This window comes from Pyxicephalus adspersus, chromosome 1 (assembly GCF_032062135.1).
Source record: "Pyxicephalus adspersus chromosome 1, UCB_Pads_2.0, whole genome shotgun sequence".
Lineage (NCBI taxonomy): Eukaryota > Metazoa > Chordata > Amphibia > Anura > Pyxicephalidae > Pyxicephalus > Pyxicephalus adspersus.
In genome coordinates this window covers 125,703,562-125,728,974 of record NC_092858.1, presented here as the reverse complement: position 1 = coordinate 125,728,974, position 25,413 = coordinate 125,703,562, and the positions used below count along the sequence as shown (strand labels likewise).

Below are 25,413 nucleotides of genomic sequence, written 5' to 3'. Positions count from 1 at the left end.
GTTCTTCCCAATGACACTCAATGTATTGGTTTTAGCATTGATTCCCTTAGACCTAAAAATTATTTTAGGTGGTTTACTGAGGTATAAAGGCAGAAAAAAAGCTGTTCTAACCTACAGATGTTTCTAAGCTGTTAGAAAGAGACTGTAACGCTGGATAAACACCTTTCACTGATCGGGTGGATAAAAAGGCTACTGCACGTTCTGCCAATCAGTTTATTCTGTTCTATAAAGAGATGAAGAAGGACAATGAGCAGGAATTAGCAATTAAAAAAACATCATTGGCTTTCTTGGAATGGTAAAGTTCCAACAGGGTTGATTACTACCAACCTTTTCCTCTTTGTTCGGACCATGAAAATCTAAACTTTGTATGAACCTTAACCCAAATCTGGAGTGTTTGTTGTGACCTTGTTGGATCTTTGACACAACACACATAAAACCCCCGAGAGAAGTTGTAGATGGCTTGTTTTAAGCTTCTATACTGCTTGATAGATGGGGCATAGGTGCACTTTAACCTATAATTACGCTCTTTGAACTTTCCTCTCTGACTGCTGGGTTATCTGCATAGCATAGATATACATCTATTGTATTTATGTGTATAATATTTGTATTAAGTTTGTTCTTCCCTCTGGAGGAATAGACTATCAAATCAAAACTCTAACTGTGGACAACAAACGATATGTACTTCAACTTTGGGACACAGCTGGACAGGAAAGGTAGGTAGAGCTTTATTGAGAACCAAAAAAATGTTTTATAAAATGATTGTATAAACCCTATTGTTTTGGAACTTATGTACTAATTAAGTTTAACTTCCTGTAAAACCTGTGGCTTTGTCAGATGGCAGTTGAAAGGTGGAAAAAGTCCCACTGAACAAAATAAACATTTTTAACCAATGTTCATATACCACAGCAGTGGCTGTGCCACAAACCACTGCTTTTATGTCCACAGAAACGTCAATGATTAAAGGACAATTTTACCATTGTTAAAATCATTCAAGTTATGTTATTTCACTTATCAGTGCTTAGAAGTAGTGGCTGCATTGGTTTTCTTTTTTTTAAAGTAATTTTTTTCTTTTTTTAAGTAATTTCAGCCAGAGTTGTCAGACATGAAATATCCCTGGTATTTTCTGTGAGATGAACTAAAAGGATAAACCAGTCTTCCTTCTGTAAACTAATACAGACATGCCTGATTTCCCCTGCAAATGCAGAGGATGACTTATAACCACCCAGGGACAGTTTTATTCACAAGATCACCTAAAAATATAGAAAAAAAAACAATAAAAAAAGAAAAGTAATGCAGGTACCACACCTAAACATTGGTAAGCTACAATACATGACATTTTTGTTTTTTAGGATTAGGTTTTAGCATATTAGCTTAATTTACATTCTGACATACACGTATGCACATTAGAACAGGAGAACAAATGTATTTTGGCAAGGATATGACATACCCCAATTAGATTAAAATAAATGTAACTGTAATAAAATTTCAATCATAATTTAATTTGGGATGGACATTAGTTGCCTAAAGCAACAGATAATATATGCTTACCTAAGTAACTTAATATGCCTTACATGTTACAAGCATTCTTTTTTTAACTTTGAGCAGGTATTAGATTGCATAGCTATTTAAAGCATAAAACAAGAAACAAACACCCCTACCTTTACTTTCCAAAAGAGCTCAATCCCTCCTCAACTGAATTCCAGAGATCAGGGGACATTTCCTGAAAATGTAGAAAAAAATGTAAAAAAAATTTTGATCTCACCGCCCATGTCTGACATCAGACTTTTTTTCTTTTACAATGAGGGAAAAGCCCTAATCTCAGGTATGGGCAGAAGGAGCAACCCAAAGCCCCCTGAGGTGCGTGCGTCCAATTTAGTCTTTACATACACTTTATTAAACATAATACACAAATGCACACACTCTTATAATATCTAAAATTTGTCAAATAAAAATATTCACATTTATCATCAAGAACTATAGACAGTGAAGCCATTTAAAATTACTAAAATCATTTTAACATAATATGTTTTACCTTTAATTTACTAAATGGAATTTACTGAATATATATCATTACCAGGTTTCATAGTATCACAGAACAGTTTTTCAGAAAAGCAGACGGTATGGTGATTATGTATGATATTACATCTAAGAAAACGTTTACAGACGTGTGCTACTGGCTGAATCGTATCCAAGTGAGTATACTGAAAAACATTTTCAATGGGGAAAAAGTATATTATTAAGAGAAATCTAAAGTCTTATTCCTTGTATGAAGAGGTAATAAGGATCATCACGAGTAACGTGTTAAAAAAAAATTCAGTGTTCATTTGTGGAATCTGTGTAGAGGCTGCTGGTGGTTTTCACTATTTCTGCTGAACACTAGAGGGCAACAGAGCTGCAATGTAAACTTTCTACTTATAGGAAAACTACATTTCCCCTTATTGCTTGCATTGTGTACTATTGATGCTGGTAGTTACAGCTCTTTAGAACACAAAAGTGGCTACACATTTTAAGCAAAAACATAACTAAGATAAAATAAACACAGTGGTTACAGCAAATGTATAAAAAACAGGAATGCAAAAAAAAAAAAAAAAACACACAAAGCAAAAAAAAAATACTTTTAATAGGTTGAGAAAAAAAGGAGAGGTTGCTTATCCTAGGCTTCTGGAAACTGTTACTACAGGCTGCCACGTTTCCAAAAATGTATCATTTAAATATATATTTATTAATTTAATTAAGTATAGCCACTAGAGTCTCAATCACAAAAATATATTTTAAACAAATTTTTATTCCCCAAAATATAATTGGGGAGATTTCCAGGCAGGTCATTTCATTGTAGAATTAAAAGTGATAAAGCAGTGTAAAACTGACCAGAGGCAGGACAGTTTTATTCATGGATAACAAACATATAGTAGGCATCAATGTTTTTTTTTATTATTATTTGCTTTTAAGAGTAAAGCTACGTACACACTTCCAATTTTTATTGTTGGTAAACGAACGTGGAACGATCCTGCACGATATCTGCGAACGATCGTATGGCACCGATCCTGTACATACAGATAACGACACGATCGTTCAAAGATATTGTACACACGATAGATGCGATCGTTTGAACGATACAGGAAGTGACGTGCACCACAGGAAGTGAGCGAACGTTCGTTCACCGCCCATGCTCAGACCATGGACGATCACTGAACGACCGTACACACGATAGATGGTCAACGATCGTCGTCCAATCCAATCCGCCGGTCCGGTCGTTCATTTCCAACGACTATCCTCGTTCGTCGGCGTCGTTGGTTACTTTTTTTACGAACGATTTTTGGCCAATCGGTCGTTCGTTCGTCGTTCATTTCCAACGATAAAAATTGGAAGTGTGTATGCAGCTTATGAAGCAAGGATGCATCCTTCATTTATATTGTTGTCTGTGGCCTAATGGGAATATGTAGCCTCACTTCACAACAGGAAGTAAGGTGAAAGTGACTTGTATAAGCCTAGGGAGATAAGGGGCTCTTGTTTCACCTTAGTTTATTTGAAACTTACAGAACTGACTACTGTTTTGTTACCTCTTTCAAACAGGCAAAAACTGTTGATGATATTGTTATTCTACTTATCGGCAACAAAACAGACTGTGAATCAGAAAGAAAAGTGGCATATGAAGATGCAAAAAAGTTGGCTCAGGTATGCATAGAATTTGTACTTGTAAAGTGCATTCTGACTGATGTTGACTTGTACAAATTTTTAAAATGAGTGGCAAATCCCAATTAGCATGTATAACATTTTTGTGGCTAAAACAAAGAAACTTCATTATGAATTGTAACACAGTGACAAAATAAAACACCTGTGTTACCAGGCAGAGTGCTAGATGGGAGCTATGTGGAACCTAGGTAACTCATTCTGCGTCTGAGGCATCTCTTTATGTAGGAAAGAATATTAAAACATATATAAATAGAAAAATGGATTGTTGGCTATACATTTATATGATATAAAATATGTAGACAAACAGGAACAATTGAGTCACACTTGTGTTTCTGCCTTTTGATCAAAGATTGTTGATGATTCTGACTTGTTTATACAGCCCCAAGGTACCACTACATTGGCAGTACTATATACAGGGGTGGACAAAATACAAAAAATATTTAAAATTCCTAACAATATATATAGATTCTGCTATGTGCCTTTTAACACTATTATTATTATTATTATTATTATTATTATTATTATTAATAATATTTACCACCCCTTCCTTCCTGCATGCTAAGTCCTTTTCTAGCTCTTTCCTTCACCTTTTTACATTTTCTGCTTTGCCTTGTCTGTCCCTCCCTCTTAACCTTTTTTTTTCTTTTTTCTACTCAATCTTTGATCAGTTACTTTTTATAAGGACCCCTTTTGGGGTTCAGACCTTTACCCAACTAAATCTTGTTTTCTGGTACCTAACTACATACAACCGTTTGTTTCTACATTAAACACCTGGGAAGGAGGCACCAGTTTTCGCCACAGCACCCTGATAAAGGTGATGGGCTTTGCTGTACATGAATCCCAGGTGGTGACCCTCAGATACACTAGGGCAGGCTGCCCAAAAAAGGTACTGGAACCTCAGTCAGTAAAATAACAAGGGTCAGGATAGGAAGCAAACAGACAAATTCAGAAAAAATCAAAGGATGAACAGGAAAACTCTGATGTTTGAAAAGGAAATGGAAAGCAATAGGAGGTCTCAAAAGACACTTGGGATTGCAGGAAGTACAGGGTGTCACTGGAGATGCATGAGGTCACAGGAGGTCACTAGCGGCTCATAGGTAACTGGACATACTCAGGTCACAGTAGGTACACAGTGTTACACTGAATTAATAGGTCACACAGCAAAGGCTCGGCATTAGTGTACTGATGCATTGCTGAAAATCTGAGACGCACACTGATATACCTATAAATGCCCAAATCATTTAGGAGTGCTGCCTCCTGATTGGCTTAGGCAACAGCACTCATGGTGAAACCTGAAAGTGACCATATGCATGTAGATGAGTAACAATATCCTCATCAGAATTTTAACATTTTCATTTGCAGGATTCAGCAGAGTTTCCTATATCTTTATTATACTGCGTCAACTCTATTTGCTCATATTATGGGATCTGTTTTTGTTTTCACCCAAGATGATTTATTCTTTTTCTATTTAAATCCAATGTAAAAAATGTGTGAAAGTGGGGAGTAAATGTGGATAGGCTGTACTTATAGTCATCATTCTACTTTATGGCCCTGATTTATTAAAGATCTCCAAGGCTGGAGAGAATACACTTTCACCAGTGAAGCTGGATGATCGAGCAAACCTAGAATGGATCTGGTCCAGGATTCAAGGCATTTGCTAGCAAATAGCAAATTACATTGAAGAAATCCATTCCAGGTTTGATGGATCACCGAGCTTCACTGCTGAAAGTGTATTCTCTCCAGCCTTGGAGAGCTTTAATAAATCAGGGCCTATGTGTTAAGTAATAAAATAATGTGTTAAAAATAAAATAAATAAATAAATGCTAATAAAATAAATAAACAAAAACATCACAAGTATTATGCACATGATGAATTTTTTACTCTTAAACGAAACAAAAAAAGAAAACAAAAAACTGAAAAGGCTAGTTAGAAGTAACAAAGTATTATTTAGGGATAAACATCAAGAGTCCACAAATATGCTAATTAGAGAAAGATGCTTGGTTGGAGAAGGGATGAGATAGAAGGAAATTTCTATTTTGGGATAGTGGAAGGTGACTGTGAAACAGAGATCACAACCTGCAATATCTCCAGTCACCACTAGAGGAACTCTCACATCCAACATAAAATTTAGTGAGCTCTACTAGTTATGGTGCAGATAGATGACATTTCCACACTTCTCAGGTTGATCCAGGTTTGCTGGATCACCCAGGCTCACTGATAAAAGCGTATCTTCTCCAGCCTTGGAGAGCTTTAAAATCAGGCCCAATGTATTAATTTTAATTAGCTAAATATATTTTGAAAAGGCAACTCTTTCACATAGGCCCTGCACAAGTATTTCCAGCATTGGTATAAATTTCCATAGCCACTTTTGCACTTTTTGACATCTTATCCTGAAAGTAAAAGAGGAAAAATAATAAATAAAAGCATGTGAAATAGTAAGAAAATAATGAATATGCTTAATGCTAAAAAATAACTCATACAAAAATTACAATTATCTTTCACAATAGTGGTCCTATAAATTATTTTTATTTTGTTTGTTGCACCTGCTTTTTGCTTTGCAAACTATGTGGCTTATTTGGAACTTTGTTAGAGGCCTCTTAATTCTTTTTAAAGCCACATATCGAAAGGCTAAATATAAGTGACCTTTGTTGTTGTTCAATTGCTTGTTTTATTTTATTTGTGTTTTGTATAGCATTTACTCCATCAACCCTTTGTACACATGATTAACATAAACCTATTTTATTATTAGGATTACCAGCTGTTGTTTACAGAATGCAGTGCAGAATCTGGGGAAAATGTCATGGAATCATTGAGCCAGATAGCCAGGTAAATATCTCAATTTATTTTCACACCACAACAAAAGCTAAAAATTATTACCAAATCTATACAAAAGTCCATCTGATAGCCAAGAAACTTTCAGAAAATTACCCAACTTCCTTTTTAAATAAACAATGCAACAGTAAAAAAAAGAACTGTATAGTCTTTGCTGAACAATTTCTACATTATAGGATAATAATGAACAGAAAAGTGAAATAAGTGTGTATCATACCAAATATACATATACAGTAGAACCCCAGTTATCCAGAACTCAGATAACTGGAAAATTCAGATAACCGGCACCCGACAGCTCCACTTTCTTGATTGCTCCTGCAGCCCTAGCGCAGCTAGGGGAGCAATCAGGAGAGCGGATCTGTCAGGAGAGCAGAGCAGATCTCTGCTGATTGCACCCCTCCATGATTGACGGCTCAAGCGTCATCAGGCTTTCCCTTTTCTCAGCCATTCAGCACTAGAGGTGAATGGGGACAAGTCTCCCTACTCAAGTCTAGTGCTGATTGGCTGAGAAACCTTAGTTTCAGAGTAACCTCAGTAACCCGGAAACTACACTTATCTGGAATCGTCCATTCCCCGTGGGTGAAATGATTGTGATACAGCAAACTTTCCTAAAATAATTTTATATTATTTGCCAAATATTTTCAATCCTAAAACAAATCCATTCCAGGTTTGCCGGATCGCCCAGGTTCTCCTATGATAGTCTTTCTTCTCCAGTCTTTGAGAATTTTAATAAATCAGGCTCAGTGTTTACCAACTTTGCAAGTGTTTCACAGGAGATAAAACTGTTGTAGCAGCAAAATCTCTAAACATCCTGTTGTAGGTGTGATATTTGCAAGACTGTTTGCAGAATTTGGGCAGTGAGCCAATTATAGTAGTGAAGGATGCATGCCCTGCAGTTACTGAAAAACACTGCTACCTGCAAAGGAAAATAGAAAGATTGGTCTTCCCCTTCCTATTTGGCTTGCATTTAAAAGAGCACTCAAAACCCATTTATTGAAACTTGCCTACCCGTCTGTTTCTGTCTCATAACCCCCCTAGGGGTAATCCCGAGTGTGACTGGTTTTACCATGTGGAAGATGGGAGATTTACCATGCAAAAAGCGGTAATCCTGAGTCACACACGGGGACTCAGACGCACACAACACCTTGTTCTGTTGTCAGCCCCCGGCATCCTGCTGGTCCCTGCAGGTTCTCTGGACACGTCTTCTTCCTCCGATCTTCAGCCAGCGACTGCAGAGACGTTCTCCGGGGTTTCCCGGTGACATTGGTGCATGCGTCAGTGTGGGCGGGAGGAGTTGTGGGAAATTCAAATAACGTTGTATTGGATTCAATACAAAATAGCTGTATGAGTCCAATACAAAGAAATCTTTATATAATATATATATATATTATACATGCTACTGTACAGTTATATACATGTTCACTATTTTGTATTTTTTTAACAGATTTTTGTGTTTTTTTGATTTAAAGTTTATTATTAAATGTATTAAATATTGGACATATTTCGGTGAGTTATGCCTATGAATTATAGGCCTACAATGAAAAATAAATTTCCATTCAATAAAATGTAACACTTTTTGTGTGGAAATAAGGACAGAATTAGAATGCTAGAGGGGTTAAAACCCTCACTACTTCCCACCACTCCGTATTTCTCCTATTGTGTGTTACTTCCCCCACCTCCTAGATTGCAAGCTCATTGGGGCAGGGTCCTCTCCTCCTCCTGTGTCACTGTGTGTATCTGTCTGTCATTTGCAACCCGTATATAATGTACAGCGCTGCATATTATGTTGGTGCATATTATTTAATAATATTTAAAATAATTAATCTTTTTAACAGCATTTTTGAAAATATTTTTATGGGTGTGATATTGCTTTTCTTATGTAGTAATGACCAGCAGCTAATTAACCACCTGTATGACTAGCAATAAAACAATGAATGACTTTCCTCATGTCCTTACATGCTAAGCAGAGCAGAATGGAATGAGCACATTTTCAGCCTGACTGTTAACTTGTGGTCTGTCTGCATAGATATAGATATCATTTACCGAGGACATAGTTATATGTTTAGATTAAAGGATTAGAATGAGGAAGTAGGGTTTTGTCGGGATGTACATCAACAGTGCTGAGTAAAATTACAACCCAAACCTCAAGAAATAAGCAGAAGAAACAAACTCTAAGGTAGTATCGATAACTGTACACCAAGACCATAATTGATCTGACCTCCACAGTCACTGATCTTCAAGCTACACATACTCTGAATGGTAGCAGAATTACAAAAAGTTATTTCATAGGAACTGTTTTCTTTTGAGCTGTATATATTATTATTATTATTTATCTATGTAAAAACTTTCAGTTTATAACCAATTTTATACATACAGCACTTATATTTCTCTACTTAGCAAGCCAAGTTTAAATCTTTCAAACAGTGATCTGATCTTTATAGAGTTCCTTTGCCCTCATTGTTGCTGCCTAGAAAAAGCGATGCCTAATCTTGCCATCACCAAACAAGTTCACCCTTTTACCAGTTGTAGATTGAAACTATGAACTTTCATTTCCTCAAAATTTTGGCATGTTGGTCAAAACCAATGGCGTCAATAGGGTGCAATCAAAGCATATCTTCAGTTTGTAGCAATATATATGTTTATACTTCCCCTTCTGCCTGTTGTGCATATTTCTCTAATTTTAACATGTTTCTGAAGTTTTCTACTTTACAAATGCAAAAAATGGGAAATCATATGAACATCCTTGGTCTTTCTATGTTGTGCTACACTGGTGTGTGAGAAGTTTCAGGAGTAACAGCTATGCCTACCCAACTGTGAATGACATTTAGTAGACACCATGTCAATCTAAACTAAAGCACAAATAAACAATAAAAGACAGTAAAACAGATTCTTTATGTTACCCATGCAGTCTGAATCACACTAAATGGCACAAAATACTACTCTTTGCTCCTTTCATACTTCTTACTGCTTTTGTGTATATAGATTATATTTGATACCTTATTACTTTATACAATAAGAAACACAATAATTCATTTCTACTCAATATGATCCAGTGTCCCACACACTTTCCTTCTGTTCTAGGTTTTTTTTCATTTGGTACTACTATCACCAAAACTGAAATTAAGGAGAAATTCTACATTTTGGGATCTATTTATAAAGCATGGAATCTGACATTTCCTGAAACATTTCCTGGGAAAATTTCGTAATTACTGCCATTGAAAAACATGGATCGGAAAAAATTCTGTACCTGGGAATGCTTGAGGGAATGTCAGGTTCTCTGTTATATAAATGGCGCCCTTGAGTTGGTACCAAAACAAGAGAGCTGAAGTATAAGTTTTCCATGGGGACACCTGTTTAGCGACAACTAAGGGGATTTCCCTTACTTTTAACAGATTTTCTCTCACTTTCAATTCGGTCTACAGGTTGAAAGTATACATTTCCCTAGTGAGACACAGATTGAAAAAAAATAACCCTTTTACCTATGCTATTTCAAACTAAAAAAAAGTTTTGCTTTAGATATATTTAAACTTCAAAACTCTAATATTACACAGTTTTTCAATTATATCCTTAATATCCTGAATTTTCCTTAGTAATTAATTTGAGTATTTATAAATATTCTCATTCTGGTAATATTTTCATTATTGATATTTTCAGTGATTTACTCCAGTTTGTCAGACCTTTGTTTGTCCATGCAGTCAACTTCACTGTTTATTTACATCTTTTTAGTTTTTTTTTTCCTGTTTGATACACTTTTACTTCAATAGAACCAAAAGTAGAAAGATGTGATTTATACATGTGCATGTATCAGCATCACATATGAACCTGCATGTAATAAATCTCTTGGGCTTTGTTTTTCCAGGTCCTTAAAAGAGAATGAAGACAATATGAAAAATAATGTGATAAAAATAAAACGTCCTGTATGCCAGAAGGAAACACGCTGTTGTGTATAAAGACAACTACATTATAAATAAAGATTAAAACATTACATTAGAAATTTTATTATTGTACAGCACACATCATTGCTCTGATAATTATGGCAAAAAGGACCCAATGCAGAACCTATAGTAACATTAGGTATGCCAGTACTACTGCCCCTGGGTGGTACAATCAATAGTTACTATAAAGTACACCCAGGCTCAGGTATTTTAATATTTATCTTATTTCACCCTGAAAGGTGTTTTGATAATGACTTCATGTTAAAGGAGTAAAAGTATTGTAAACTAAGTTGTTTTTTAAGTCTCTTAGCATTGTGGTGGCTATTTACTTGCAATGTCTAAATAAACATATTTTCAAACATTGTGTGTGTTTTTCTGTATCAAAGATAATATATAGTTTATTATATACTGTTTTACTTTTTTACTGAGCAATGTTTATACTGCATACTTATCAGTTACATTGCACTCGGCTATCAATGTGGACTACAAAATCAACTATTACCTAATGAATCTTTTTGAGCAGAGACGAATGCTTCATTGATCCTCCATAGATGCAATAGTGAATGTCTTCAACCTAGGTCTGTATGTTACTAGCAAATTACTTACTAAAGAAAAAAGAAAGCTAATGCAGCCACATCTGAGGTTTATCTATGGTTTGTGGACAACAGGTATTGCCTGTGTCAGCCTAGCTAAAAGCATGCAGATGTAAAAACTTATTCTAGGGAAAGGGGAGGCTTCCTTGGCCTTGTTCATGAGCTTGCATCAGCACTGTGCACAGTATACATTTTTATCTTTAAAGGTTTATATGCATTTACATGTGAATATAAACCAATCTGAATACAATCCAAGATACATATTTTTACCTTTTAACAGAAAACTTACACTAACTCGAGTGTAAACCTAGGACATAAAATGCGGCTGCCCCCGCTAACATTTAAAACAATATTCAACACAAATGCCAGTAAAATGATGATGAACAAATGCATTCATGATGTGTTATTTTTTAAAACATTTATTTAAAAACTAAATACGAATAAATTCACATTGGCTCAGTATGTTTATTCTTCCCATTTACAGTTTAAAGTATTTTGTACTTTTGAGTAGGTTATGAGAGGTTACTTGCTCTAAAATGATCTTTTGTGCATTGCTGTTGGCCTCCAGTAGTTGGCATATTATCCTCTTGTAAATAAAGTGTGTAATAGATTTTTAATAATGTCTCAGACAATTTTTTTTATACACTTTACATGAGTGTCATCTAGTGGTGAGACCAGAGTATAAACTTCTTTTCTAATGACATGTTCAAGTTGCAAAAGAAAACAAACTTATATTTTATAGTTGAGCATATACCTACACAATAAAACTATTAATAATAGTTTAAAATATTTTGATTTAAATATAATTTAAAAACAATTCAGCACCCTTCTGAGCATTACAAGCGTAAAATGATAATTACCTGTTAATAGTCTTTCCTTCATAGAAAAAAGGAACAACACATTCAGCACAGGTAGAATTGGGGAAAAGATTAATAGATCTCCCCTGTCTCCCATGTGTATTTAAATATCACCAACTTTTTTGGAATTTACCTATTAACGTATCAGTACTGCAGCAAAACTAATTGGTCATCCATGTGCTGTTTCTCCTTGTCTTAGTCTAGACTTTGTTGTACTGAAGAATTTAAGGGGCTAGTACCAAGTAAAATTCACAACTGCTTGCTTTAAAAGAAAGAACATTTAATGACATTTAATGACAAATGAAATTCTCTCTCTGAGATTTAAAATAGTAATGTAGTTTCCCATGCTCTAGATTTTATCAGTGTTTTGTAACATGTCAAAACCAAATACAGCTTCAGTTGATGGGAATGTGTTCTGCCCACTTTTTAGTTGCACATTACTGGTTGAACTTCCCTTTTGCCTCCTATCTTCTGAAACCAATCTGGCCATTTTCCTCTGACTTCTGGCATTGACAATGCTTTTTTGTCTGCTGCTTACTAGATTTTTTGGACAATTTCCTAGAGATGGTTATGCATGAAAATCTCATAAGACCAGCAATATCAACTTGCACCAACAACCATGCTACATAAAAATTAATTTAAATACCCTTTCTTCCCTATACTGATGCTCAGTTTGAAATTTAGCAGGTCTTCTTGGCAATACCTAAATGCTTTGAGTTGCTGCTACGGTATGTAATTAGCTGATATGATATTTGCAATAATATGCAGTTGAACAGGTGTACCTAATAAAGTGTATGTAGCAGTAGGTGTATACTAAATGCCAACTAAATCAATGTGAATCTTACTTTAAGACATAAATATATAAACTCTAAGTTTAGGAAGTTTGTACCAAAAACAAAACTGTTCTATTTTTACTTAGTTGTACCCTGTATGCCTTTCTAACCCTTGCAGAAGCCCTTTGGGTTGAATCTCACAAGCTTGATGCTATGAGCCTGATTTATTAAAGCTCTCCAAGGCTGGAGAGGACACACTTTCATCAGTGAAGCTGGGTGATCCAGTAAACCTGGAATGCATCTTGTCCAGGAATTCAAAACATTTGCTATCATGACTTTGAAGAAATACTACAATATCAGATTTTAATTCTTAGTGCTGGTTAACAACAATTAAAGTTTGTTACCATGTCAATTGAATTAAACAATACTGAAACATTTAGAATACTGATTGTCCTAGGAATGCTTCTTCATTTATTGCTTAAATAATTTTTAAAAACGTATATGCTGATTTGATATGCAGCTCGAATTGCAGAGCTGTTGGTCCCACCAAAAACTAATCATAACACCTAAAACTAAATAAAAACTGAACACCTCCATTGCCTTCATACTAAAACATAACTTTACCACACTTAAGAATGTTTGTTGAGGTAAAGGCCAACATAAAACCTTACATAATTAATAACAAATCACTGATAATTTACTTAGCACAGTGGGGAGACCAATAACCACTAAAAATGTTATAGTAGACCTGTCTGATACATTTAGATCAATGAAATAAAAAGGTCATTCTTTTGTTAGGGCTAGTGCACATGGGTTAGATTTTACTTTTGTCCATTGGTGTTGCTAACGTTTAGTGCTGTCTGTTTTTTTACTGTTGCTGTCCTGGAATAAGACAGGAGAAAGGGTGCAAATGTGCACTGTGGGTGGGAGAAAGAGGTGAGCCATTAAAAGAAATGCAGCTGTGAGCTGTGGATGGATGGGAATGGGAGCAGGAGCATGGGAGCATGTTAGCTCTCGATAGAGTATAAAAAGTACCTAAACTCAGAAATTTCACTTTATATAAAGAGGTACACAATCATTTTATGTTAAGTAAAAATTCTGTGTGTTTTTTTTTTTTTAAGTGCAACACCCTTTTAAAAAAAAAAAAAAAAAGGGTGCAGCACTGTCCTCTAATTTTCGATCACCTAGGCTGCCCGAGCACCTTTCGTCACTGCATAAGCAGTTTTTTCCAACTACCCTGGAGCCTGGGTCGGGTGATGTTTTAAGAAGAACATGGATAAAGTGGAGAAGATGGTAGTGCCTGGAGCACCGGCCCTAAGACGGTTACCGGGACCCGATGGAAAACACCTCCAGATTGATCGACAGTGCTGCGGGATTAAATGTAAGTGGATTTTTTTGTTTTGGCCATTTTTGAGTTTAGTTCCTTTTAAAAAATGACCTGTAAAGACATGTAGAATTTTATAGTGATCTTCGACCTAATTAAAACAAAGTTCCAGGCAGATGAGACACAACATAATTGTCAGGAAGAAAATCACTTTGTCTGACAGCAAGTGCTGCTACTACTTGCTGGGATCAGAGCCTGCAGTATTAACAACTGACATTATCATTGACAGGTATAGTAATGCCATTAGAACCGGACAATGACAGCTGTCATGAGTTTTTGTCATTATGTAGAGCCAACCGCTTAAGGTATAACCTGGGACAGTTGAAAAAAGATTTTTTGTTGTCTCATTATTTATAGGGCTTACTTATCCCTTTCTGGTAAAGGGTACTATGTACCCCTTTACTTATTCCCATTGGTGAGAGGACAGTCATCTGTGGTACATTAATAAAGAGGGGTTCCAAATTTTATTAAGCTGCCCATCTGTAGATCTCCACAAAGCTGGGATCTTGTTGTGGGGATTGGGCATTTTTCCCCCCACCAGTGGGACGAGCAGGGGTCTGTTTTTTTGACAAAAGGTAAAAGGCTATGTGCTTTTTTTGCTTCCTTCCCTTTTTTTGGCAAACCAGATTCCAGAGGACCTTTTAGGGATAGAAAAGAGGACACACACACTTGCCCTATCCACGAAGGTCCCAAACCTAATAAACGGTTTGATTTTAAAAAATAGGCAGGCAGTTTTTGTTTTTCATTTTTTTTAATTAAAAAAAAAAACTACATTACACTTTCACTCTAACCCATATAACCCTTATACAACTTACGCTGATCTTGTCACTATCACCTGTCACTAAAAGAGCCCTTTCAGCATTGATCTTTTAAGATATTTTACTATAAAGAACACCACTGTAAATGCTGAAGATATCTGTTTACAATACTAGACCGTTTTCATACTGACGGTCACGTACATGAACTGTTATTTGTCACTGTGAGAACTGATTTCAGTTTTGCAAGAAGAGTTACACCCTTGGTGAGTGCAAGCTGCAAAACTTTCCTCCTTCTACTACGGAAATATTCGGTTATCTACTTCCTCTAAAGTCAGGAAAACTTCTTTTTCTTCTGAAATTGACACAGGCAAGGCAAAGAGATAAAAAAAGTTTTGTGAAAACTTTCAGAAAAGGTAAGATATTAATTCTTTATTGTAAATGTGATTGACATGTGCTAGTCATTTAAACTGTTCCTTACTATGATCATCATTAAGTAAATAGATGGAGAGATGAAGACATACTGTTACTAAATATGACTTCTAAGCACATACTAGAAGCTCTGGAAGACACACAACAAGTATGAGATGAGATGTACAGTGGGGAAAGGAGATTTAAGATACACTCTACAGCCAGAACAACAGATTTTGAAGGCAAATGTGAATTCCTATTTGTTCTTATTTGCATACAATGGACATTCGCTCAACTGGCTAATAATCTTAGGAACAGACATACATGTTATCCTATTTACTTAAAAAAGCCTCTATAATAGAAAAGTGAATATACCCGCATACCAACTATGACATGTATATGTAAAATTACTTAATATCTATTAGACATCAGAAAGGTTTAATAACCTCTAGTGAAAGCCTGAACTATCTCATACAAAATAAATCGGAAATTTTTGAAACGTTTTGGAACTACAATAAAGTTTAAAGTAAATGTATGTAATTAAAAAATAAAATTATTTTTAAGAGTTAGTGCATGAGTTCATTTTAAAAAAATGTCATATATATGATTTTTTTTTAACTTAGGTCTATTAGGCATCAATGGTTCAATATCCCTAGGTTCAAGCCTGCATTCATGTAGCAGAAACCAAATTTAAAATAGTTTTTAAAAGTAAAATAATGTTTGAAGTAAGTTTATGGAATTGAAAAAAAAGTTGGTTTTAAGGTTTAACAATGTGTCTATCAAAGATAATAATCACAGATTTCTTTTAAATTGTAAGTTAACTACTATATATACATATTTAAAAAATTGTTACATGTTGATTAAAGCTGGGGTATGCTATCATTAGGACTGTACATATTAGATTCTGTCCACTTTGTTCTGGTGCTTAAAAAATCAAGCACTTTTTCTAGTTTTAGATGGATTGGAGCCTCACCAATTTTTTACCAAAATCTTGGCTCTATTTGAGAGGTTTAGCCTTACTTCCTGTCCTGCTAACAGCTATCTCACCAGACAGAAAGTGAGGGTAACTACCAGCAACACAAACAGAAATAAAAAACACCTTTTTTTCGGACATAAAAATGTATAGAACCCTTGTTGTTTTTGTTTCTGTCTTTGCCCTTGTTGTAAGTTTATTTATTCCCCACTAAAGTTTTCCAAAAATTGTTTTTGATTTGACATACACTTTAAATTATACCAATGATGTCAGTGATCTATGTATTCCAAATGTATTGTATTTCATATTCATTTACAATCACTCACAAAAATTCAAATGTTCATATTACTGTACGTGTACATTAAGAAAACAATTTTGAACAATGGGCAAATGGAAACATGGAAATGGAAATATCCATGGAAAGTACATGTTTATGGTTTATACTACTTTTATTATGAGATTATCTTATTCATTTATAATTTAGATTTTTTTATTCTTTATTATTAACTATTAATTTATTGTTGTTACTCTATAAAGTATATTTTATAACGTTATCATAGGCGTAAAAAAAAACAAAAAAAAAAAAAACTAAACCTAAAACTTGTGGTTTGTGGTTGAAAAAACTCGCCCCCATATACAGTATTTTGTGCAAGTCAATGTAATTTTGAGATCATTTACAAATGTAAAAAAATATCAGTCAAACTATACATTCCAAAAAGATATTTGTTTAAATACTTCATGTTACAGAATGCCAATGTTTCCAATTACTCAAAACTGCTGTCATGTCTTCAAAAACAATTCCAATAGGTGGCCATGTGCAGGCTCAATGTGCAGGCATGGTCTACTGGTGTCACCATCAAAAAACCTATCCTGAGCTAATGAATCTAGACAAGAGATGCAAAAAAAGATTTAAAAAAGTATGTTCAACCAGTGAGAGTTTACATCAACTTTAAATTTTACACGCAAGGGCTAGAACAGGTTTACTTGAAGAATACCGTTGTGTACTAAATACTTTATGTTTCTATTACTTTTTTTTGTATAACACAGTAATGTCAGATGGGGAAATGTGTGGTTAAATCTGAAATCCCCACGATAATTTTATCGGTATATTAAACAATTCTACATGTTTATAATTATCAGATATAAACATAAAAGTATTTCAACCAGCAGGAAATTAAGACTGAATTTTGTTAAGCAGAACATTGCATATTCGTTGTTTCGTTTCCTGTCACTTCCGTTGTGTTTTTAGCTATAGACATTTGCCTGTGCAGCCTACTACATGGGGACTTGTAACACCTTTGTAGTCATTTGTCACCCTGCTTCCTTTAAGAGTTGATATACATTATAGAGAATCTCCAAGTTATTTTAGATCTTCTTTGCCGGTAATTGGCAAGTTTATGAGCTGCTCTTTCAGTGCTAAAATATATCTGTTTATTTTTGTATGTATACAGGAAACTTTTCAAATAGACCATCCAAAGTGAACGTAGGTGAAATATTAAAGTGCATCTAAACCGCCAATGTAATCTATTACACATTTCTGGATCTTAGGTGAGGTATTAGCTTACTTTATTTCTTTTATTTTCAATTGCTTATCCTGGGTGGCAACGTTCACTCCTCCGTTGTATCTATTGAATGAGCTATGGAAGGCATCCAAGGCTTCAGACATATCTGCCTTTGTATATCTCCATTATGATAAGATTCCAGTTCATCTAGCAGGACTTGACAAGGACATGATATTTCTGGCCAACTCTGTCAAATTGAATGCAGCTACCATATCTAAGGACTTGTAAGCTACAGTATATTACATTTTTTGTTATAGGGTTTAGATGTCGTCCAACTCCATGACCCCTTGTATGGTTGTAATATTGATAGTCTATTGATGGAAAATTGATAGAGTAATGCTGTCTTCTCCTTTAAATTAAATTATGGGTATATATTATAGTTATTTTATATTTTGGCTGAGCTTTATGTAAATAGGCAGCTGTTGTGCAAATACGTTAAAATTGGAAAGTAAACAGGCAAGGAACGGGTCAGGGGATCCCCCAGATCACCAGGTGTAAACTAACTAAATGCTATTTATTGTGCTAAATGAAAGTGCATTATAAACACCTGTCACTTTTTAAAAATAAAATGCTTGTTTTCTCCTTTTTTCATGCCTTGCTGCATCTCAGTGCCGCCAACAACCTGTAGTTTCTATGCAGCCACTTCCTATGTAAATGTATGAAGTTCTGCAATAGGTTCATGACATTTTACAGTGCATGTTTCCTGATGTGACAACACTGGACCAACACTAAAATGTGTGTGTAATCTATGTTGCAATGGCTACTTGTGTCAAAATGACAACACAAGAAAATAATTGAGAGAAAATAATGTTAAAGGGCGTTGTCGCTGTAAAACAGGAACTGCCTGAACAAGGAGCTTCATGGCAATGTAAGAAACCTTTAGCTGAAGAAGTGCCCCTAGTTTAAACTGGAAACTCTCTTAATAATGTTTTTACTTCTATTTGTCAGAGATTAAGGGGGTAATATTTCTGGAGGTGCTAATAGCTGGAAAGAATTACCTGTATATAATAAAGGAAAAGACCAATCATAGGGCAAGGATGTTAGTCCCTGTAGCCAATCACTGGTATTAGTATCCATGGAGGTGGGTTTTTTCCAGGGGGTAAATATTTAAAGACCTCAATGTTGGGGAGTCAGCCAGCCATGGATATGTGAGCAAGAGGGGCTTGTTTGACCTACCTGAGCTAGGACCCATCCTGGCCCCAGCTGGTACCTAATTGTTCCTGGATCATGGTTTGCTGCAGGCATGAAAAGAAATGGCTGCCCACCCAGAAAAGAGAGTCCAGATGCTATAGAACTGAGGGTCAGTCAGGGTGGCTGAAGGCCTGTGATGGTTGATAGATCTGTGTGGTTGATCAACATCTAGGGAAGTCCCTGGGAAAGAGGGCAAGATAACTGCGGAGACTCAACTGGGAAGCCTGAATGGCCCCCACAATCCTTTTTTCCCTCTGGTCTTTACAGTTTGATAAACTCCTGGACCAGACTTTCTCAACCTTTTTAATACATGGAAACCCTTGAAATAACTTTCACATCTTTAGGGATCCCCTGCTTTAATTACTATATCCACAACTCACAGTATATTTGTAATGAGATCAGTGGAAAGAATTGTGTACCAGTGGGAAGATAGCCAAACAGTTCTTTGTTGTCAGGTAAACTGACCTGAGAGGCACAAATTTCTTATTGCATAAAGATTCCTTAACAACTTCCGGGGAAACCCTAGGGTCCAGAACCCTGGTTGAGAAACACTGCCCTGGGCTATAGTTATGGACTGAACCTGTGTGTGAATTTTGCTGAACCAGAAAAGAGAAGACAAAAATTTTATCCACTCCAATAGGGGTCAGTGCTACAGCAAGATAGTGTATTTATATATTAGAAGCTACAGAATAAAATTATATAAAATAGGCAGCACAGTGGCTCAGAGGTTTGCACTCTGGCCTTTACAGGTCCCAGGTTCCAATCTCGGCCAGGACACTTTCTGCATGGAGTTTGCAGGTTCTCCCTGTGTTTGTGTTGCTTTCCTCTGAATACTCCGATTTACTTCCATATTCCAAAACCTGCAGTTAGGTTAATTAGCCTCCCCTCAACCTGACTTTAGACTGTGCTAATTACATATGATTATAGTAGGGACATTAGATTGTGAGCCCCTTTGAGGGACAGTTAGTGACATGACAATGGACTTTGTAAAGCTCTGCATAATATGTTGGCGCTATATAAATACCTTCCAGGCGGTCAGAATAATAAGTATATAGTAATAAAATAAAAGTATATCAGTAATAAAATGTCAGAGAGGTACATTTAAAAAAAAATATTATTTTATATTTCCCACCTGGTTCTACCTTCCAGACACACGGTCCTGCCCTCCCCAGCCGCATGCTCACACAGTCCAGCCTGGCCCGGCCCGGCCGCCATCTGCGTCCCCTGACCTCGCATCCCCAACATTCACATGCCGGGGACACAGATGCTGGCCGGGCATCGCCAGGATACACAGATGTCGGCCGGGCATCGCTGGAGGGCCTGTGGGGTCTAGGTAAGATTTAAAAACTCCCTTGCAATTCCACCCCAAGTGTGGCTCGGGGTTACAGCTTTTGGTACTGAAAATGAACCCCGAACCACACTTGGGAATACCGGGAGGTTAAAATACATTAGCATATGAACAACATTAGAAAATCTAATAATGTTTCTTCTTCACTGTTCAGTCACGTGCTGGTGGGCCCAAGACCATGGTATGTTGCTTTTCTGCAGAACAGTCTGCTGGATTACATATTGGTTGAACATGTACTTTAGTGTACAGTATGGTTTTTAACTGTGTATTAAGCTGTTCACAATGAATTCCATTTTAAAGGTGGGCTTTTTTTTTCTGGTATCATTGCTATGATGTTTACCCTGCGGGAAGTTTTTTGTAATACTTTTGCAGTATATTTGCATGTTTTATTTTAATACTGATAAATTCACTCTTGCACAGTTAACACATTTATTTAAAAGCTATGCTATTCTTTAAAATGTGTTTGGCTTTCTTAATTCGTGAAAATACAGAAAAACCCCATGGGGATCTCCCAACTTCCTTAACTGTAAGTTGTAAAAAGGGCATCTGTTATATTAGGCTCTAAAAATAAGATTGTGACTTCTCAAAACTTAACGAGTGGATATTCCCTACATATCCCACAGTGTCACAGAAAATGCCACAGGATTTTGATAAAGAGGGGCAGATACAAAACAGAGAATGATATATCTGGTCACATGGACATGTAAAAAAAGATGCTGTACTGTATATTTACCTTTCTGGTGGACTGTTGTAGACTTTTGGCCGATCCTCAAAATCCGTCATCTGTTATGTCAAATACCTGTTCTCCCACCAGCTCCCACAGCTTGTTGGTGATGTATGAGCTGACCTTTAGAGTTACAGAAAAAAAAATGTCTGTGAAAAGATATCCACAATGTGACACAGCATATATATATATATATATATATATATATATATATATAAAAACATTTTGACTTTTGACATAAATCTTTTCTGTCTAAAAAACTCAATATAAAACCTAAAAAAAGGGAATTCTTCTTTCAAGAGCGATTTCCTATGATAATTGTCACAGAGTGTGAAACTCTCTTTTAACACAAAAGCCAGGAAAACCGTAAAGAGGATCTCACCATGATTTCCTTTTATTTTTTTTTCTGTTATTGAAATTACAAAAATGACCACATTTTCCAGATTGCGCACCACAGTAAAGGTAGCAGGTGATCCCGCACAGCTCCCGTCACCTGGTACCTTGCCAGCCACTTGGCTGCTTCCACTGCAGCACTGGTTCTTTAAAGTTTGCTGATTTAACAGGAGACCCTTTTCATTCTCTATTGGGCTGTATTAGGATAAAAATTTACTTTCATTGAAACAGACATGAAAAGCAAAGTCTAATGAGTTTTAGCCTCTCATTTTATTTCCCCCCTTCCTTTGCTCTCTAATACTAAGGTAAAAATGAAACCAAGTAGAAACTAATACAGAGTATAGAAATAAAACCTAAAGTCTAAATCCAGTCAAACATTACCCCATTCCTGTTCCCCTCCAACCCATCCTGCATGTTTATTCTTTCTTTCTTATCTTAAAATATATCCACCCTCAATCACTGTCCAGCTCCCTTGCATTTTGCAACTTTGAATGAGGGGAACCATTTATCCAGTACTGCCCTACAATCCCATTGCATGATTCGCTGATGACACTACTGCTGTGTCCTATTCTGGATACTGAGAGGTCCCTGCTGCTGGAAAACCAATAGGAGTTTTCTACATTATGCAAGCAGTGGCGTAGACATTTATAGAAGGACCTCTCTTCCTGTAAATTGAATAAAAGATTTGAGACCAGAAAACAATGCGACTGCAGGTTTATCTATGTAAAAAGGGCATTTATATTTAAAAGTAAGTAGGAGAGGGGTTAATATAGTATCAGATTTAAAGCTGAACTCCAGGCAGCTAGGTATTAATCCATCATTATATTTGCAAATATGCATGCAAATATTTTTTCAAGAAACATGCTGAGAGGGGGAAAGAGCAGAAAAAAAAAGACTTCATCATATAATGCTGCATTTTTACTATCCATTAAGCAACCTGGTAGTAGAAAGGATACCACTGTATTCTCTTTATAGTCCAAAACAAAGGTGGTATTAGAAGCTTACAGTGCAATGGAAATTCAGAACTGGATTGATACTTTGGCATCTGTGCAATCATGTGTTTGCATGGAGTTCAGGTTAAATATGAATTTGAAGTATGAAATGAATAGTGAAAAAGTAAAATATGTAACTTGCTCCATATCCAATGGAAGTTTTCAGAATAAATGAGAGCAAAGTTAGCTCATAAAGATCTGCAATAAGATTAACAGTTTTACATTATTTTATTGTTATGTAATTCTCCCACAGTGACATTTACAGCCTGTTTGGGCAGTCATAAGCTAAAGTGTCAAAACAAAGTTATTAAAATATTGATATATATTATATTGTAATAGAATGCTATGTATTAAAACATTATTTCCTTTATATTTGTAGATTTAAAAACTACCAGAATGAGCAAGTGCGTCAGAATACTCAAGTATATGCTATTTGTGTTCAATTTATTGTTTTGGGTAAGTATGTTCAGTACATAGATTGCTTTATTGTTGATTGTGTATTGTTAATGATAATGTCTAGTGTGAATTTACTTATCTTATGTTCTCATGAGAACAGATCTCAAAAGAGTTTTATTCAGGCTACCATATTTGGTAAATATTGGGACCAATATTAAAAAGGAAGGTATAGAATTTAACACAGACAGACAGACAGATAGACAGACAGACAGACAAATTAGAGAAGAGTTAGAAGCTTTACAAAGAACCAAGTCCTGATTCCTGACCAGACTTTCAGTTCTTCCAAATTGTCTCTGACCTCATTCTTGGCTGCTTGCATTTCTATTGAGTTTGCAGGTCAGAAGTGAACAATCACTTATGTAAACAATTATTCAAAATGAGTCTGTGCTTTCCTCAGTGACTTCCTATTATCGAAGGGTCTTGGGCAAGCATGGCAGCAGCCACTTTCTATTCCCTCTTCCTATAGCATGACAATGGCATTTTGGCAGATTGTTAGCACTCAAGCATATATCCCCATTGCTTGTAGCCACCTTTGCATATATACTGTATATCAGGGGTGTCCAAACTTTTTGCAAAGAGGGTCAGATTTGGTGAGGTGAAAATGTGTGGGGGCCAACCATTCAGCATGTACTCAGGGTTAGTGTGGGTGTGGTCTGCGTGGGTCCCGCACTGCACATGCCCACAAGGGTGACGTAAGGGATTCCCTGTGCACGGGCTCTGCGCTGAGCACTTTCTTGTAATCAGAGTGGGCGGGGCCTGTGCGGATCCAGCACAGCACACGCCCACTATAATAACGTAGGGGTTCTCTGTGCACACATGGAGACTCCCGTCCTGTCGATTATGCACGCCGAGTGGCGGGCCAATAATTGCAAGGCAGTTGATCAACTCTAATGAAATATAAAATAGCTTTTTTGTACGCGTGTATTTTATAATGTGGTCAACAGTGCTGGCAGGCCACATATTATTGATTTTATGACATAGGCTGCGAGCCGGTGGAAATCAGATATTCATTGCCCCTCACTGAGATCACAGCACCCCCATGACAAGGCTTTCATCCTATTTGTGATGATGACATGAAGTCCAAATTATTTTTCACAGAGACTGAGTAAATGCTTAACCCTTGCCTGTGGCAGATCAGTTATGTCATCTCAGCATTGACACGGTTACTCAACTAGAGCCAAAGACTTTTGATTACTGTACAAAGCTAGAGACTTGTTGAAAACCTAAATTATCACTGTATAATATAACTTGTCAGAATTGTCAGATTTCAGAATTGTCAGACTTAAACAATTACATGATTTGCTGCATGGAGATGTGTGCTTTGGCATCTCTACATTTTCTAAAACCTTTACCTTACAACTTTTTAACAAGTATTATTTTCTGAATTGGTATTGGTAATGTGTTACAAACAACATTTTAATGTTCTTACAAAAATGTAATTTATATTTTTTTACAGGCACTTGGATGTTCCATTGTAGCTATTGGAATCTACTTTGTTGTACATAACATCTATGGGTCCCTGTTTCCAAACATTCCATCTCTCACCACTGGCAATGTATTGATTTTATTTGGCTGTGTTATAATGGTATTTGGATTCATAGGATGCATGGGAGCTATTAAAGAAAATAAGTGCCTACTTCTTACTGTGAGTATCTATAGGCGATTTATGTTTATTTCATCAAACTGTTGGGGTGTTCCAATTATCCCAGGGTTATAGAAAAAGAATTGGTATTTTCAGATAGGGGGATGTTTTTGTTTTTTTTGGGGAGCCCCTTACAGTCACTCCTGCAAACTCCTATACAACATATTTTTGCAATTAAACTTAGCTCTACCCGCTACACAAGCATGAAACAGAACTACTCTGATGGGCTGGTTTAGCTCAGGGGGCAGGCAAGGTTTCCCTATTCTGAAACTCCACTGTCCCTTATTGATAATTTATCTTGCACAAAGAAATGAAAACTTTTGAGTAATTTTACAGTAAGTGAAAAGGAAACAGTCATATAGCCAGTGAGTTCTTTATTAACATTTTTGTTCTGATGGGGCAGTAATTATCGGGAAATTTCCACAGTAGAAGATCACAGCCAAAAATGTGCATAGAGATAAGATTACAACTTTTAGCAATATTTTTACTGTTGTCCATGCCATCCTGCTCTGACATGCCATCCCCATCTTTTGTATGGTTATTACAGGGACAACAAATAAAAAGGAAACTGTGAAAACATTGAACTGATCATTTTCAATAATAAAACTTACCCTATGTATTTAAAATAATATTTTCAAATTCTTGAGTATTTGTTGCAATTATAAATACTATAAATACTGGACAACTGCTGGCAAAATATCTACATTCAATAAAGGCCTTACCATAAAACAATGCCCCTGATTCATCATTGAAATCCGCGATCGCTGGAAGCGCGAACGTACGCGCGGCCAGCGATCGCGGATCACCGCGGTCTGGACTCGAGTATGCGCGTACACCCGCCTCACTACCAGCCGGATTCCAGCCTTCACAATAGGGAGCGCGAATCTGCCAATTAAGGC

The 25,413-nt window shown here is 36.0% G+C and overlaps 2 protein-coding genes across 4 annotated transcripts in view; both read left to right on the top strand.

Annotated features, from left to right (window-relative positions):
* Window positions 1–10,821, top strand: part of LOC140341012 (EF-hand calcium-binding domain-containing protein 4B-like) — a 45,438-nt gene extending 34,617 nt beyond the window's left edge. The window contains exons 12-16 of one of the 2 annotated variants that reach the window (XM_072426505.1): window positions 632–713; window positions 2,078–2,192; window positions 3,574–3,675; window positions 6,443–6,519; window positions 10,385–10,821. In XM_072426505.1, coding sequence (XP_072282606.1) covers window positions 632–713; window positions 2,078–2,192; window positions 3,574–3,675; window positions 6,443–6,519; window positions 10,385–10,475 — 467 coding nt within the window. In that variant the 3' untranslated portion in view covers window positions 10,476–10,821. Of the gene's footprint in view, window positions 1–612; window positions 714–2,077; window positions 2,193–3,573; window positions 3,676–6,442; window positions 6,520–10,384 lie in introns of those variants that run through there. The other variant, XR_011922787.1, reaches the window with a different exon arrangement.
* A 4,190-nt stretch (window positions 10,822–15,011) lies between these two features.
* Window positions 15,012–25,413, top strand: part of CD53 (CD53 molecule) — a 20,298-nt gene continuing 9,896 nt past the window's right edge. The window contains exons 1-4 of one of the 2 annotated variants that reach the window (XM_072426493.1): window positions 15,012–15,238; window positions 17,658–17,754; window positions 22,796–22,872; window positions 24,329–24,517. In XM_072426493.1, coding sequence (XP_072282594.1) covers window positions 22,813–22,872; window positions 24,329–24,517 — 249 coding nt within the window. In that variant the 5' untranslated portion in view covers window positions 15,012–15,238; window positions 17,658–17,754; window positions 22,796–22,812. The remainder of the gene's footprint in view (window positions 15,239–17,657; window positions 17,755–22,795; window positions 22,873–24,328; window positions 24,518–25,413) is intronic. The other variant, XM_072426484.1, reaches the window with a different exon arrangement.